Source organism: Mobula hypostoma, chromosome 9 (genome assembly GCF_963921235.1).
Source record: "Mobula hypostoma chromosome 9, sMobHyp1.1, whole genome shotgun sequence".
Taxonomy (NCBI): Eukaryota; Metazoa; Chordata; class Chondrichthyes; order Myliobatiformes; family Myliobatidae; genus Mobula; species Mobula hypostoma.
In genome coordinates, this window is record NC_086105.1 from 117,917,915 (window position 1) to 117,936,968 (window position 19,054).

At 39.2% G+C, this 19,054-nt stretch overlaps 1 protein-coding gene across 2 annotated transcripts in view; it reads left to right on the plus strand.

Moving 5' to 3' along the window:
• The window catches only part of rbfox1 (RNA binding fox-1 homolog 1), a 1,583,823-nt gene that overhangs the window by 203,889 nt on the left and 1,360,880 nt on the right, over positions 1 to 19,054 (plus strand). For both annotated transcript variants that reach the window (XM_063058997.1, XM_063058996.1), the window contains exon 2: positions 5,660 to 5,704. In XM_063058997.1, the coding sequence (XP_062915067.1) occupies positions 5,660 to 5,704 (45 nt within the window). The remainder of the gene's footprint in view (positions 1 to 5,659; positions 5,705 to 19,054) is intronic.

Here is a 19,054-nt window from a genome sequence, read left to right on the forward strand (position 1 = left end):
TGGAGATTGGCAGTCCACTGATGGCTAGATCTATGGTGTTCAAGACCAGCCATCCAGGTATGACCTACAGAAGACCATTGAGAGAGTGAAAAGGCAATTCAAGTGAAGCTGGAGACAGAATTACAAGGCATTACATTCCTTAAGGCAAAACCTATCAACATAAATGGCTGTGATGCTTCGCTCTTCGCTCTTCGCTCTTCTTCACCTTTAATGCAGACTTTGAAAGGGAAAAATAAACACTACACCCGCGCAAATGCCCATTGTATCTGTTGACCCTGTCATCTCTGTCTTGGAGGTTGATTTCAGACCATCCTTCAATTGGGTGCCAGGCCCCGATGGCATTTCTTGCCTCAGATGGTGATGAGAAGTCTTTAGGAATGAGATCAGCCAGTTGAATGATGTTGCAACAACAACCTTGTACTCAGTGTTGGCAAGACCAAGGCACTGATTGTGAACCGTTGGGGGAGGGGTGGATTTTGGGAGAACATGCACCAGTCCTCATTGATGGGTCAACAGTGGAAGGGGTGGGCACCTTCTAGTTACTCAGCATCAGCATTTCAGATCAGCTATCCTGGGCTCGACACATTGATGCAATCATGAAGAAGGCACACCAGCAGCTCTACTTCCTTAGGAGTTTGAGGAGATTTGGTAAGTCACCAAAGACTCCAGCAAATGTTTATAGATGTATGGTGGAGACCATTCTGACTGGTTACATCATGGCCTCATATGAAACCTCCAATGCAGAGGATTGCAGGAGGCTGCAGAGAGGTATAGACCGAGCCAGCTCCACCACAGACACAGACCTCCTCACCATCACGGACATCTTCAAGGACTAGTACCTCAAGAATGTGCGTCCATCATTTATCACCATCTGGGACGTGCTGTCTTCTCATTACTACCATCAGCGATGAGGTACAGCAGCCTGAAAACCCACACTTAATGATCTAGAAAGACCTTCTTCCCCTCTGCTGTCAGATTTCTGAACTTCCCATGAACTCTACCTCATTATTCCATTTTTACACTGTTTATTTATTTTTGTAATTTATAGTAGTTTCTATGTCTTGCACTGTACTGCTGCCGTAGAACAAGAAATTCCATGACATATGTCAGTATTTAAATTTTAAAAACCTGATTCTGATTCGGAGCTCCCTGCTCTGTCATGGATAACAAATCCCATGGCGCTGTTACAAAGGTTAGGGAGACATTACTGGTGTCCTGGCCAATACTTCTTACTCATTCAGCATCACTATTAAATGGATTGGTTCTATCGTTATTGCTTTGCTGCTTATTGGTCTTATTTTGTCAATGTTATTATAGTGACACCAGGGCTATGTAGCTTTTGAGGATGTCTGACCAGAGTGGCAGGTTCTATATAAGTGCATTTTTTTTCTTTCCTCTTGTGTTGTGTCTCCTGCAGCTCTTAAATATGAAATTCATTAGGATGTATGGTTATATTATAGATGTCATATAATTTAATTTGTTTAATACATAAATTATGTCATCAGATGCTGGATTCAACCTTAACTTGAACATGCTGCTGCCCTCTACTGATGTCATATTTGTTGGAAGAAAGTATGAAATAACAATAGATGTAGCCCATTTGACATCTCAAACTTGCTGTATTCAATAATATCTTGGTTAATTTTGTACCTCACCCTGTTTCCTTGCCAGTTCCGATGTCCATTATTTTTTTTCAAAAACACAGCTTCTAATTGAATACATTGAACATCTGCAGCCTATAGAATAGAAAATTCCAGAGAGACAACTCTGTACAAAGCAATTTCTCCTCTAATTCATCCTCAATGATAATTGCTTAAGTTGAAAATTTGCCTAATTGCTCAAGAATCTCCAGCCAATGGAAACACCTACTCAGCATCTGCCATGTCAAATCCTCTCAAAATAGTGCTTGTCTTAATTCAAGATTCAAGATAGTTTATTGTCATTCTTCAGTACAAGAGTGTAAAGGAGAACACAATGACTGTTACTCTGCATCTGATGCAGAATAAACAAACAATAAGCATAAGAAGAACTCAATAAATATAAATGTAAAAGCAATCCTATAAAACACAATGCACAAGTAATTGTTGAGTGAGGTCATATATACGTCAGATTGGCTTATATACATAGATGGATTGTATGTACTGTACATAAAGTATTTGAGCATAAGGTGACGCTGATAAAGTGACAAAGTGACTCTTTTAGCAAGAGAAACTCTTCTAGGTGGCAATAAACATATAACAATACAGTAGGACAATAACTGTGCATGTGTAGGAATGAGGTGTAGAGTGTAAGTGTAAAGGGGCAGTATATGGGGGAATGAAGGGTGCTGAGGGGCACTTAATGAGTTGTCTTTCATCCTTTAAACTCCAGCAAGTATAGACTCTAGTAGAACAATGTCCTCCATCCAGTGTATTCTTGCACTTAATTATCTCAGTTTTCCTTGGGTACAGACACCAAAACCACACACAATACTCTAAGTGCAGTGTCAATAAATACCCGTAGAGTTTCAAAAACTTTACTATTGCAGTCTTCTGACAATAATGGCCATTAAAGCACATCTCTTCCCTTTGCTTGTTTTGCCTGCTTACTAATGTACGTATTCTATGCACAAAGACAGTTAAATTCTTTTAAGCATCAATATTCAATAATTTTTCATCTCTTCAAACTAATATAAACACTTGTTTTTTACCGGTATGGATATGTTGATCTGAATGCCTTCTCTGACATGATTTAATAATTCTATAATTTTGTTTACCAGTCTTTCTACCAAAGTAAGAATTCCATATTTGTTTCTGCTCCTTGCACACTTAACTTCTCAAGGTTCTTTTGCATTCTCTTTCTATTCTGTCCAAAATTTCTCTATTAGCACATCCCCAGAAATGCATGATTAGAAAACATGGTTTCATCTACTGCATATTTTCACCTGAGCTCATACTATATATGAAAAGTAATAGAAGTTCTAGCACTGATCCTCTAAGAACATACGGTAAGTATGACAGCCTTACAACTTGAAAATAGCCATTTATTGCTCTCTCTATTTTCTGTTGCTTAATTATTCCACCATGCTGATATATTCCATCTGACCCCATGCTTTGTTCTGAAAAACAAACTTTCATTTGGCACTGTATCAAATGCTTTTTGAAAAGGTTTATTGCAGCCGCTATTTTCCTTTTATGCTTACACTCTGAAAAATAACTCTGCTTAATTTGCCAAATGTAAATTCCTTTCTAAAGCCATGTTAACTTTGCACAAGCATATTGTGGTTTTCTAACCAATATTGTCAACACTGTATTAAAACCCAGCTCCTATCCGATTGTTATGTCAAGTTAACCAACTAGTGACTCTTCTTTACTTGAACAACACTGTCAAATGTTCTCTAACCTAAGGAATTTTAGAAAGTTGCCACCAATATCTACCATAAATACCTCTGATTAAACACTCAAATATAGTTGATCTTGGAAATTTGTTAGCTTCTAGTCCCTTTAATTTTTCCACAGCTACTTCTCTAGTCATATTTGCTTTGTTGTTAGTCTTGGTATCCTACAATATTTCTGCTGTTTTTGTCTTCTACTAAGAAGGCACACAAAACCAATTTATTCAAATATCTCAGCAGTTACCCCACTCCCTGTTTGTAATTCCATCTTTCTGTCTTCTCTTCCTCAATAAATTACATTTACTTTTTAGTTTTTACCCTTTAACATACCTGTAGAAATTCTTACTTTTATATTTAGATTGTCCTCTTTTCTCTATTATTTCAGTGCATTTCTTTTTAGTTGTCTTTTGCTGGCTTATCGAGTCTCCTAATGCTCAGCATCTTGCATTTCTTGATAACCTTTCAAGCCTCTTTAATTTGATGTCATACTTAAAATATACTTAGTTGGACTTCTTATCCAGCAGCCTTTGAGTGGAGATAAAAACCTTGCACAGTTTTAAAATTTGCACTGTTTCTGTTTGCCATTATTTATTTGCTAGCACTTTATTTAATCCATTTCCCAGTCTACTCCAATCAAATCACCCCTTCGAACTTTATATGCTTCATTTATGATTAATGCTCTTGTTTCCTTTGTAAGCAAATCATTCTTGAGGTCATTAAAATATGGTAGAAATATACATAAAAAACACTTACTATGTAAACATTAATTCATCTGGTCTAATAATATAACAAATGGCCTGCTTCCTATTGCTTCCACAATGGTTACATGATAATTAAACAACATGCTGACTGTTACTCTCACTGAATCTTCATCTATATACATCACCCATGATGACTTTCTGATCGTGTGAGTCAAGACAATTATTCCTCACTGCTTTCTTGTCTTGAGCGGTAGGAAATAGTCACCGCTCTTTTTTGTTCATCTGTAACGTGAATTGTTCTGTTATGTTGATTTTCAAATCATGAGGCCACATCTCTGTTGTGTTAATTTGATCAAACATTTTTATTTCTATTCCTGCTATTGTTTTTCCTATTTTCCTCTGGATGCTATAATGAAATAAAACAGCTTTAATTCTGCCCTGATTTTGCTTTATTCACAACTTCTTACCACTAAGCCCACAGCTTCTCATCATTACCCAGATCCCTAAGCTGCTTTGTGACCTTGAAAAGTTATACATTTTCTCTCACCTTGACCGTGTCCCTTTTTGTTTGCTGCTTCATGTCATGTGTATAAACTTAGACATTTTGTTGACCAAGATACTGGTCTGGCTCAGGTTAAATGAAGGATGTCTCAATGGATTTTCTGCCCAGCATTAGTGACTGTGCACGGTGAAATTGGACCTTCTGAATTCCACACTGGTTATGTGACATGCATTAAACTCTCAGATCTGTTTCCTTCAACTTGAAGGTAAACATGAATCAAGAAATAGTCGAAAGATGATTGGTTATTTCTGCCGGCATTGACTAGATTCCATGCTCCTACTTTTACCACACACATTTATCTTCTACGCTCCCTCTTATCACTTATTCTGCCTCTCAATGCTTTCTCACTGCTTTTGCTTGTTTTGTGTCTATGTTATGCATGTTGTTCTCACCCAGCTGCTTATCTCTCTGTTTCCTCCCCTGCCCCACCAGCCCTCAGCCCCCAGCGCTCTGACCTCTGACCTCTCTAATAGTTCTTGTCACTCACCTCCTCTGCTCCTTCCATTGTCAGCGACTCTCTAATTCAGGTTCTGCTCTCCCCTCCTCTCTTTCACACTTTTATCTTCCACTGATCTTGCTCACGCCATCTCCTATACAGTATATTTAATAATAATAGTAATATTCATCTTACCCACATTTCATTAAATATTAGCTTAAGCATCAGTTTTTTAACATCACAATGACCTGCACATTCATGCAGCTATTTTTATTTGAGAATGAAAATGGAAGTTCAGGTATAGAACTTTTATTATGTTTACTTTAAAATTTTAATTACAATTTACAATAATTCTTCCAGCAACATGTAATTTTTCCTGCAAGGTTTCTTTTTAATCAAAATGTTCCAATACTGACTGCCTGGTCGAAGGTGCTGTGGTAACAGCTATGACTTCAAATTTCTTCAGAGGAATGTTCATTTACCCAGGTAGTCAAGACCTAACCTGGGTTTTGCAATTGGTTTACAATAGTACACCAAACATTACCATAATTTTTATGTTTGCTAATTCATTTTGTCATTGATTTCAGGATCCAAAGGCAGAGTGCAGTAGCTGTGCGGACAACAACAACACAGTGAGTAGAATATTTCAGAAATTACTCTTGGTTTTTAATCATCCCAGCTCCTTGCTGAGATTTCAAGTCTGACCATATTTATATCTAATTAGCAGAAATAAAACTGCCCATGCAAGAAGGACTAATGGCATCTTTGTTGCCAATTCAATATTTGTATAGACTGTTCTGCCTTTGTTAAGTTAATCACAGTAAATTTATTATTTTAATTGTCTGTTACATCTGTTTATAGCAGAAAAATGGACCATAAATATATCTAGGAGATCAAGCTAATGAAAGTTACAGAATATTGAGTTTTGCCTGTGGCTATTTTAACATTATACATTATTTAAGAACCAACAAGCACCATGAAGCAATTCCCTTAAACAGCATTTATGAAGTAGGTATTGGCGTTAATAAAGTTAATGTCTTCTGTTAATCACCTGGGAAATGTATTTGCATCTTTAGGCATCCTCTTTGCTTTCTGTCTGCTTTGAAGATTAGTAAATATTGTTGCACAGCATGCTTCCAAGGGAGTATAAATCTCTGGATCAGTACTGATACATTATCACTCAACACAGGTGCTTTTTGAATTGTGCTCATGTACCTTTCTGGGAATTTATTTGTTTCAAGAATCTATGAAATAGGGTTAGTTGCTTCATTGCTGTGTATGGAATAGTAGAAACGAAGATTTGGAAATTGTGGACAAGCGTTATTAGACTGCTTCTATAACTATTCAGAAACGGGGGAAGGTAGACCTTGGATGTATTGAAGGAGTGGAAATTATTCTCCTGATTTCTTCTGGACCTGCGTTCATCTAACTAGAAAGTTAGGTGTACCACTTCAGATTCCAGCCTCTCATGTTGGATGTTAAAAATATATTTTCAAAGGAAGCTAGGACCCTGCTATGTAATCAGATTGTTTTTTTTGAGAAATGTAAGGAATCAAAGAAATGAGTTTGTAGAAATTGGAAAAGCAGTATGGGGCTTTGACTAACATTGGGTTATCATGCCACAGAAGCTAAGAATTTATCGTTGCAGAGGTAGAACTTCATGTTCTGCTGTATATGCAAAATGTGTGATGTAATAACTTGTTTGTTGAACACTGCTTATGAAATTGGGTTTTATTGACTTCCCTAAAGCTAAAATTGGAAACTATTCATTGTATGTAGCTTGTTTAGTATCATCAAGGCTACTACCTTTGTTCTTTAACCCCGATGAATAATAATTGTAATATTTGCTTGTGGTATATGCCAAGAGGAGAGGAGACATTTTTACTGCTTCCTGGAGGTTGCAACTTCTCAGAATTTTCACACTGCTTTTGTCCTTAAGTGAGATTAGTGAAGAGAACTATTGCAAAATAATATCCAAACTATAATTAGATAAACCGGAATAATCAGAAATTTACAGTATTACTACTCTGCATGCTTAATTTTAAATGTCTGATTTTAAATGTAATCATATGTGGAATAGATGTTTAGGTGGATGATCCACTCAGGGTCAGAGAAGGATCAGAAATGCATGATGATAGCATCCCGATCAATTTAGTTTGTGTGCATGATATCAACTGAGGATTGGGATAGATTTGTAGCCTCAGATAATATCTGAACAGTATGTTGTGAGGGTGAGTAAAAACCAGCTGAGTTGCAAAGAGAAGCCTGATGCCTCTAAGCTTGGAACTAGTCTAAAAGTCTAATGTGTGGCAAGTGGAAATTATGGGACGTGATCCAGTTTCATTCATGGAGTCATGGGTAAACAGCAGTAACACAGTTCCCATACTCGATGAAACATCAAACCACAAATCAAATCAGAGAACTAAGAGAACTTTTCTTTTGGTAGTTGTTGGCTTACATCTTAAAGTGAGATAAAGAAATTGAAGCTGGGATTTAGTGTAACAAACTGTACGAGGGGTGATTGATAAGTTCGTGGCCTAAGGTAGAAGGAGTCAATTTTAGAAAACCTAGCACATTCATTTTTTAGCATAGTCCCCTCCTACATGTACACACTTAGTCCAGAGGTCATGAAGCATACAGATCTTGGACCTCCAGAAAGTGTCCACAGCAAGGGTGATTTATAAGTTCGTGGCCTAAGGTAGAAGGAGATGAGTTATACAGCTCTCGTTACATGCACATATAGTTCAACTCTTCAAGTGATTATGCAGAAAGTTTGAAGTTAATAATGCATCTCTCTCGACCTTAGGCCACAAACTTATCAATCACCCCTGATGAGTTATTAACTATATATATAAACATTCCAGGTTCTAAGTTATGAATCTAACAAAAGGGATTCTGCTTCTCAATAGTAATTAAATGCTTGATGTTTTGGATGCCTCAGTTAATGTGAAAATACAGTGTGTTAATAGTGTCTAAAGATCATTATTGATTGTGGTTTTGTCTCATTTGGAACTGGCCTGAGTAAGTAAAAACCAGTAAAGCAAAGGTGCGTTTTGGTCCACAAGCCAGGCTGGAAAGATTTTTTCCCACAATCTTATAGAGAGTCACCAAACACAGAAGGAGAAGAATTTAGTCATCAATCATGACAACTGGGTTTTACAATTTGATTGTGGTTTGTGCCAAACATAGCTTAAGAATATTGATTTAGGAAGGTTACCAGAATATTAAGTTGAAAAATGCCTGCAGTTTATAAATTAAACAGTATATAGTATGAAGAGGAAGTAATTGGCTGGACTATGTTAAATATATTTAACGTTGTTTATAGATTCTATTAGGAGCTGATAAATAAATTCCATTGTCATGCTGTCTGTGGTTCTCCTTCATTCTTGAAATTCTTTTCAAGTGTACGGAACTCATGAATACTGAGTATTGTAAGAGCTGAAGTATCGATATTGGCCTGTGAATCTTAAGGTGATACAAAACAAATACAATGGAATGTCAGTCTTGGAGTCAAACTCAAGGAAATCCAGGGGTGACTTGCACCATTTTGACTACAAGGACAACCAAATCTAACTCAGCAATATAACTTTACACTCATGCTGAAGATGGGAGCTTTTACTCTGGGAACAAAACTGGTATTTTCTGAATTACTCTAAGAACATTTCAGATGAGCTTTGGGGTAATGTGACTCAACATAGTTTATGATGTTGGCCAGGAAGAACAACACAAACCCATCATCATCTTTTGAGTTGACCAGAGGGGTCCTTCTTTCACCGTGTTCACTGTCACACCACACACACACACACACACACACACACACACACACACACACACACACACACAGACATACACACACACGCACGCGCACACACGCATTTTTATCTGGTTGTTTTGTTATTTGCGTTTGCAATTTTGTTTATCTTCGTGCATCTAACCCTGAGATGTTGCCAAACTCCAACTTTCTCAATGTTTAGCAGATCATGACAGCAAAAAGCTTGTGGCTTATTTGCCTACATCTTTCAATGACCAAGGAATAAAAACTGCAGAGCCAAGATAGCAAGTGTGTAAGGTATTATGACAGGAGGTCCAGCAGACTCTGTTACCATCCACTTCATAAGCAGTTGTCCACCTTCTGAAATGTTTTCATGCTGATCTAAGATTGCAGTCTACATTGCAAGTGAGCCCTTATGAATAGATATCAAGGACATGATACCCTTCAATTCCTGTGGCTCTGGAATTCTTCTATCATTTGCAGCAGTTTCCTGCAAAGGGTGCTGTCTGCTGTTAATAGATAACATACTTCCTCTCTAGAAACGTCTGTTTTCATTTTTGTCGCAGTTGCATTGTGGAGGAGACACAGGACCACAGCATCAGTAGCTTTTCTTGTTTGGTCTTACAGATTGGTTTGACTCACCAGGTCCTCAGAGGTCTGTATAATGCAGTAACATTCATAAAAAAAAAAGAACATTTTAGGAATTGCATCTTGGGAAAGTTGTGGAGGGGATTTACACAAGGAGAAATATTAGAATCGTATGACTAACTAAAGGTTTTGGTAAAATGGAGAAATCTGAGCAATCATAGTTTTCATCCAAGCAGAGGCAGATGCGATGGCTTCTCATTCTTTCATTCTTGGTGTACAGTTCCATGTGTTAGTTTATCCAGTATTTGGTCAGCATGTCTTTAGTAAATTCAAATAAGTTCATAATTTATGGAAAAATATGATGGAATGGGATAATTTTTAAGAAACCTGGGTAGAGAGGCCACAAAGATCAGATTTGATCTTTTAATGATTGAAGGTCAATGTTTAAGCCTCAGTACCACCTGAAGAATTCCTTCTGTGGTGTATCATTGTGAATATATTTTCATTTCACCATTCAGTCTGAGATTTCCCATTGTGCTCTCAAGTCAGAGATTCACAAGATCCAGCTGTGAAATTTAGACTGCAACAGAGCTGTACTGGCAGCTCTGAAAGTGAATTTCTTGCAGCATTTCAGACTGTGATTAAGATTACTCTTAAATTGCAAGGTATAATCTAAATTATTATTCACCATAGAACTGAGCAAGATGTAATCTTTATCTCTATCCCTGCTGTTCATTCAAATTCAATGAAGGCTCAGGGAGCTTAGCAGGTGTATATATTTTTTACAATTGTTGTTCTGTGCATAATATTACAGCTTTGTATTTTTTGTTAATTAATGTGTTATGTCCACATTTTCACAGAAGGTATACTGGTTGCAGTCATGCTCGGGTATTCGCTCTTTTCACTACATTAGTCATGGGTCAACTGATCAATGATCTCTTCTGACCCACTGACTACATAAAATAAATTTTCTCCCTGTATTTACAAGTATTCCCATTTGTACTATTGGATTTTTAGCTTTTACACCCACCAACTATAGAGGATCAAATATTGGTTAACTTATAAACCGCATATTTTGTATTGCAGTACCAGTGAAACTGATTGAATTTCTTGGCTTCTTCCTCATATAAAATCCTGGCAATGATTCCAATCTAGCAATTGGATGTGGCGGTAAGGATTGTCTTGGGTTTAGTTGCTTGAGACCAGCATGCTATGGGTCCCTGTTAGCACTTGCAAGCTGCTTGATGGCTTAATGATTTGAATTTTGGTAGGCCCAGGGAAGCGGTGTGGTAGGTGAACGACTAGAGCAGAGTGCAACCCGGCGATGAGGAACTGGAAGGAGGTGTTTGACTCCATATCTGTGTAAACATTAAACTTTAGTTTGCTATGCTACTGTGCATGTAGCTTGTAGTTTACCTGAAAGCAGCTAACAAAAAGCAGAGACTGCTCAAGTAGAGAAACAATGACATAGGAATTGAAAAGTGGATCAGCCACCTTATTTTCATCTTCAAGGAACTTCATATCTGTTTCAAGCAGAGACCTAAACCTCATCTCCTTTTGGTAGTACATTCAGAATCAACCTAAGTTCTAAAGATTTGAATCCTTGCCCTGAATAAACGATAGTTTCCGGTATATTATCTTTATCACTTATCTCTGTATTTCATAGCACATTCTGGAGAAATGTAAAGTGTCTGGATCATCAATCACATCTCACAGTGGTTAAGACATTTTCAATGCTCTATTTCTTAAGATCATCTTTCACAAAAATACCTCTGCCTTGGTAAACTGGAGTCTATTTTAAGCTGATCTTTTATCGCTGAAGTAGCATTGGGCACAGCACCACGAAGCACACACACTGCATTACAGAAGGGCAGGACTGACACCCCACACGTCCTGAGCTCTCAGTTTCAATCTCTAGAAAGGCTGCATGATAGGACCGAAGATTAATGAATGGTTCGCATCAAATTAAGCCAGTCCATACTGATTGAAGCTATGGCTGCATCTTGCAAAGGGAAGTGTTTATGTTCCCCAACTCATCCATTACTTGAAGGTAGCAGGGAAGAGAATGGCACTCCAATTTTCTGATGCAACTTTGGATGTTGTTGTCTCTGAGTTGCTGCTGCTGAGGGAGGCCAGCTACCCTAGGCACCTAGGAAGCCATTCAGGCACCTCCTGTGCAGAAGTTGTTTTTAAGATAAGTGCTAGACTGAAGGAGCCACAATATGGTTGTGATACCAACAGGATTTTAATAATCTTGCACAATTGGCCAGAGTCAGTGAAGACCTCATCAGATCTCATCATCTAACAAGTACACATTTAGTCCCTGACATTGCACTCTGTTGTATGCACTTGTAACACACTGTAAGGCTTCACTGCTAATGTAATGGCCTCTCTGTAATGTTTCACTGCGAAGGTAATGGATTCTCTGTAGCAGCAATATTTGGGTTATGACTAGAGATAACGGGGCTTTGGAATATAGAATATCCAATGAGAGGCATGTTGTTCTTTCTCATGGGTCTGGGAGCAAGAACTTTGCGGACTTTTGTCCGGGACAGATGAAGAGAGAAGACGCAAGTGGAGAGAGTTGGTAGACTGCTGGACAGAGAGGACTTGGAGTGAGGGTCTGAGGGTCGGCTACTCTCGGAGGAGGTCGGTGGGGAACAAATGGACAGAACTGTGAGCTCCAACGTTGCGCATTAGACTGTTCCATGAGAATGGGCCCTCTTCCTTTTTTGTTTCTTTACTAACCCTATAGTCAAATTAAGAATTATAAAGCTCAATTGTTTAATCGCATATTGTGTGCTGTTTGTTATTTCATGATACTGATTTGTAACAGGGGAACACATCATGCAGCATCCACCCAAACAAGATTCCTTAAGCTTGGCCAGGCCAGGGGCTGTCTTCCCCTAGATTAAGCCGCTAGCCGAACCGAGGGTTACACACTCATCATACAACCAATAATAATCTTCATCAAACACAGCTGCTTAACATTCATATACCTCACTACATTCCTTCCTTTACCCTTTCCACACACTATTTAGAATCGACAGAAACATTGCAAAGACACATTGCAGGGTACTTGCTGGCACATTTCCCTCTCAATATTTGATGTTATTGGATTGGTAGCCAATGACTGTGCAGAGATCTTTGGAAGGGTCAATATGCTTGTATTTAATTTATTTTCACTTTTGGCTTTATTTCATATTTTTCACTCTTTTGTGCTGTACAAAATGCTGCTGGTGTGAACCGCGCCTACTTACGAAAGGCCAAAAGGTACAGATAATGAAAATCTGAAGTAAGATAGAGAAAATAGTGAAGTTGCTCGGCAGGTTAGATAGCACATGGAGAGAGGGATAGTAATAACATTGCAATTCAATGTATTTTCTTCAACTGAAATATTGGCTCTGTTTTTCTGTCCACAGATGCCTGATAATTAAATGTTTTGCTGCTGGTGAATGTTTTTGACTGAAACATGGGTTGAAAGGGCTAACTCCTACAGTTTCAGGCTTATTATCCAGTTATTTGATGAATGGATAATTCTTTAATGAGAGATTTTGCTGTTAGCATTATCCAAGAAATGATTGAACAGCCTTGGGCTTCATAGGGACGTGACCATGACCTGTTGTGCTTGCTTGGAAATCTTGCTGACAACCAGATTCAAGAGGTTCAGCAGATGGGGCAGTCAGCTAGCTTGAGCAAACAAATTATATTGTATGGACTGTATTAAAAAGCTATTTCAAGGATTGCAGCACAGGTGCATTTTGAAAAATTACACCCTTGTTCTTGAAGGTGTAATTGGTTACCCATGTGCAAAAAATGATGATGCTTACAATCTCTTCACTTTGCCCAAGGATCACTAGGAAGTCCCAGTTGTCTAGATCACAGCTGAAGAAGGAAAATGGTCCAGTTATCTGGCATCAGCATGACATGTATTACAGAGAACAGGGTATGTGTGGCTTTTGGAAGGACAATCTTTCTAGAGGGGCCACATCTTCTACGCTAGGTGAGGGTTTTTTGGTGCCTTGTTAATCCAGAGCATTGAATACATTTTGTGTCTGTGAAATAATGCCAACAGACAATGCATAATGTGCTCATCTATATATTTTTTCCAATTTTTTAAACATCAGTTTTAATATAATGAAATAGAATGGGTTATATGTTCACTTTCTGACATCCTCTAATGTAATTTCATGGTTTGAAAATTCCCTTTACATTGATCAATGGACTAGGAAAATTCCACCCACATCATTGTCTTCTTTTAAAAAGTGTACTATTTTCCTGAAAATAATTTAGTGTTTGAAATTTTCTACAGCAACTGATAAAGGAATAAGCAGGCAGAGTCTGGAAGTCCGTTTTGCTGCAATGTTCCAGTCCAAAGGCCAAATTCACTCTGAACAATGGAAGAGACATAGAAACATAGAAAATAGGTGCAGGAGTAGGCCATTCGGCCCTTCGAGCCTGCACCGCCATTTATTATGATCATGGCTGATCATCCAACTCAGAACCCCGCACCAGCCTTTCCTCCATACCCCCTGATCCCCGTAGCCACAAGGGCCATATCTAACTCCCTCTTAAATATAGCCAATGAACTGGCCTCAACTGTTTCCTGTGGCAGAGAATTCCACAGATTCACCACTCTCTGTGTGAAGAAGTTTTTCCTAATCTCCGTCCTAAAAGGCTTCCCCTTTATCCTCAATCTGTGACCCCTCATTCTGGACTTCCCCAACATCGGGAACAATCTTCCTGCATCTAGCCTGTCCAATCCCTTTAGGATTTTATACGTTTCTATCAGATCCCCCCTCAATCTTCTAAATTCCAACGAGTACAAGCCCAGTTCATCCAGTCTTTCTTCATATGAAAGTCCTGCCATCCCAGGAATCAATCTGGTGAACCTTCTTTGTACTCCCTCTATGGCAAGGATGTCTTTCCTCAGATTAGGGGACCAAAACTGCACACAATACTCCAGGTGTGGTCTCACCAAGGCCTTGTACAACTGCAGTAGTACCTCCCTGCTCCTGTACTCGAATCCTCTCGCTATAAATGCCAGCATACCATTCGCCTTTTTCACCGCCTGCTGTACCTGCATGCCCACTTTCAATGACTGGTGTACAATGACACCCAGGTCTCGTTGCACCTCCCCTTTTCCTAATCGGCCATCATTCAGATAATAATCTGTTTTCCTATTTTTGCCACCAAAGTGGATAACTTCACATTTATCCATATTAAATTGCATCTGCCATGAATTTTCCCACTCACCCAACCTATCCAAGTCACCCTGCATCCTCTTAGCATCTTCCTCACAGCTAACACTGCCACTCAGCTTCGTGTCATCCGCAAACTTGGAGATGCTGCATTTAATTCCCTCATCCAAGTCATTAATATATATTGTAAACAACCGGGGTCCCAGCACTGAGCCTTGCGGTACCCCACTAGTCACTGCCTGCCATTCTGAAAAGGTCCCGTTTATTCCCACTCTTTGCTTCCTGTCTGCTAACCAATTCTCTATCCACATCAATACCTTACCCCCAATACCGTGTGCTTTAAGTTTGCACACTAATCTCCTGTGTGGGACCTTGTCAAAAGCCTTTTGAAAATCCAAATATACCACATCCACTGGTTCTCCTCTATCCACTCTACTAGTTACATCCTCAAAAAATTCTATGAGATTCGTCAGACATGATTTTCCTTTCACAAATCCATGCTGACTTTGTCCGATGATTTCACCGCTTTCCAAATGTGCTGTTATCACATCTTTGATAACTGACTCCAGCAGTTTCCCCACCACCGACGTTAGGCTAACTGGTCTATAATTCCCCGGTTTCTCTCTCCCTCCTTTTTTAAAAAGTGGGGTTACATTAGCCACCCTCTAATCCTCAGGAACTAGTCCAGAATCTAACGAGTTTTGAAAAATTATCACTAATGCATCCACTATTTCTTGGGCTACTTCCTTAAGCACTCTGGGATGCAGACCATCTGGCCCTGGGGATTTATCTGCCTTTAATCCCTTCAATTTACCCAACACCACTTCCCTACTAACATGTATTTCGCTCAGTTCCTCCATCTCACTGGACCCTCTGTCCCCTACTATTTCTGGAAGATTATTTATGTCCTCCTTAGTGAATACAGAACCAAAGTAATTATTCAATTGGTCTGCCATGACCTTGCTCCCCATAGTCAATTCACCTGTTTCTGTCTGTAGGGGACCTACATTTGTCTTTACGAGTCTTTTCCTTTTTACATATCTATAAAAGCTTTTACAGTCAGTTTTTATGTTCCCTGCCAGTTTTCTCTCATAATCTTTTTTCCCCTTCCTAATTAAGCTCTTTGCCCTCCTCTGCTGAACTCTGAATTTCTCCCAGTCCTCAGGTGAGCCACTTTTTCTGGCTAATTTGTATGCTTCTTCTTTGGAATTGATACTATCCCTAATTTCTCTTGTCAGCCACGGGTGCACTACCTTCCTTGATTTATTCTTTTGCCAAACTGGGATGAACAATTGTTGTAGTTCATCCATGCAATCCTTAAATGCTTGCCATTGCATATCCACCGTCAATCCTTTAAGTGTCATTTGCCAGTCTATCTTAGCTAATTCACGTCTCATACCTTCAAAGTTACCCCTCTTTAAGTTCAGAACCTTTGTTTCTGAATTAACTATGTCACTCTCCATCTTAATGAAGAATTCCACCATATTATGGTCACTCTTACCCAAGGGGCCTCTCACGACAAGATTGCTAATTAACCCTTCCTCATTGCTCAAAACCCAGTCTAGAATAGCCTGCTCTCTAGTTGGTTCCTCGACAATAGACCTTATATGGTTTATTGTGGGGTGATAATGGAGAGCATTAGGGATTTATAACTGGATGCTGGTAGACTTGCAGAAGCTGTCCAGTGGGATAGGATTTGTGACACATTGTGTGTTGATAGCCACTATACAGTGGGAGTAAGGAGTGCCACTCTAGGGGTGAGCAGAGGAAAAGCTATTGCAAACAACAAGTTTTAAGTCAAAGTATAGGTCTTGTTTTCAGTAAAAAGTATGCCTCCCTGAAGCAAGTTCCCAGTGTGACGTTCCATGACCTGGTTCTTTATCTAGTTTTTAGAGTCTTATAGAGAAATACAGGCTCTTTGACCCATCCATTCCATGCCAGAAACATTTAAGCTGTCTACTCCCATCAACCTGCACCAGGACTATAGCCCTCCATTCCCCTACTCTCCTATCCAAACTTCTCTTAAGCATGGAAATCAAATTTGCATGCACCACTTGTGCTGGCAGATCATTTCACAACCATACAACCCTCCGAGTGAAGAAGTTCCCACTCATGCTCCCCTTAAACTTCTCACCTTTCAACCTTAACCCATGACCTCTGGTTGTAGTCCCACTCAACCTCAGTGGAAAAAAGACTACTTGCATTTACCCTATCTATACCCCTCATAACTTTCTATACCAATTAATTTATCTCATTTATCGAGTAACAGGCTATGTGAGTTTTGTGGAAATGTAGTCTGGATGAGTCATCAGTAGTGTAGCTGTGGAAAGCTTTAGACTTCATATAGCACAGTATAACTCTGGATCATATTTCAAGTACTTCATTCCTGCTGCACAGCTCCCTGCAGGTGATACAAGCTGCTACTATGTGTTGGTGATGGAGTAAGTGAGTGAGCGTCTGGTCCTAAGCTTCTTAAGTGTTGATGACACTGCTGCTATCCAGGCAATTGGAAAGCATTCCACCACACTTTGCCTTGAGCCTTGTAGATGGTGGACAGGCTCTGGAAGCTTAGGAGGTGAGTTCCTCACTGCAGCGTTCCTGGCCCTTGGCCTGCTCTGGAAGCTACATTGGTTGCTTCAATTCAGTTTCTAAATTGAGAGAAAATTCAAAAAGTTGAGGCACAAAGTGACTTGGGAGTCCTTATGCAGGATTCCCTAAAAGTTAATTTGCAGGTTGAGTCTGTGGTGAGGAAAGCAAATGCAATGTTAGCATTTATTTCAAGAGGACTAGAATATAAAAGCAAGGCTGTCATGTTGAGACTTTATAAAGCACTGGTGAGGCCTCATTTGGAATATTGAGAGCAGGTTTGGGCCCCTTATCTTAGAAAGGATGCGCTGAAACTGGAGAGAGTTCAAAGAAGTTTCACAAAAATGATTCTGATTGAATGGCTTGTCATATGAAGAGTGTATGATGGCTCTGGGCCTGTATTCACAGAAATTCAGAAGAATGAGGTGTGACCTCATTAAAACCTATCAAATAGTGAAAGGCTTTGATAGAGTGGATGTGGAGAGGATGTTTCCTATGGCAGGAGAGCTTAATGCCAGAGAACACAGCCTCAGAATAGAGGAGCGTGCTTTTGGAACTGAGGTGAGGAAGAATTTCTTTAGCCAGAGAGAGGTGAATCTGTGAAATTATTTGCCGCAGGCAGCCGTGGAGGCCAAGTCTTTATGTATATTGAAGGCAAAGGTTGATAGATTCTTGATTGGTCAGGGCATGAAGAGATACGGGAAGAAGGCAGGAGATGGAGGCTGAGAGAAAAATTGGATCAGCCATGACGAAATGGCAGAGCAGACTTAAAGGGCCAAATGGCCCAGTTCTGCTCCTAGATCTTATGGACTTATGGATCTATGGTTTCTTCTCAATAATAATAGCCAGGATTAATCTAATAATAACGACTCTTTGCATTCTTCTCACAGCTTACATTCCCACCCAGCTTTTTATTACCATCAAATGTGGATGCATTATTCAGTTAGCATAACTAGCTCATTGATCTCAATTGTATTAAGCTGAAGTGTGTAAATTAATCATTGCTGTACTTTATTTATTTATTCCATCCTGTATTCTTTTTTCCTTTTAGTCAGTCTTTAATGCTACATTATCCTAATTTTTCTGTTGTAACCTCTTGTGCAGCATTTTATCAAATGTGTCGGATCCCCCTCCCAGCACCGAATCCCTAGTTACTCATGTAGCTACATTGGGTAGGAAACAGCATTCATTCACATGCTTGAAACCAGATACTGTACTCCTGCTGTATATCCTGTTGCATCCTTTCGCAGTTTTCTGCATTATTCACAACGTCACCAATCATTGTATTGTCTGTAAACTTACTAAACCACCCACCTGCATTTTCATCCAGGTTCCTTTTTGAATAATGGAACAACACTAGCTACAAAGTCCTCCAGGACCTTGCCTGAGGCTAGAGAGGACACAGCTATTTATCAAGGCCCCAGAAATCTCATCTCTTGCTTCTCTCAGTGACCTGGTGTATATCCCATCTGACCATGTGGACTTATTCACCTTAATGTTCTTTAAGAGACTCAACACTACTTTCTTTATCCCAAAATGTCCCAAAATATCTCCCTATCCTGTATGTCCTTCTCCTTTGTAAATTCTGATGCAAAGTATTCATTCAGGATCTCACACACATCCACTGCCTCCAAGTACATGTTCCCTCCTTTATCATTGAGTGGTCCTAACCACTCCCTCGTTACCTTTTTGCTCTTTATCTATACATGGATTGGGTAGGAATTCTCTTAAAAGCTACTTGTCTTAGACTATTCATGGCCTTTCCTGCCTTTCCTAACTCCTTTCTTGAGTTCATTTATGGTTTATGATCTTCAAGGGTTCAATTTGATTTTAGC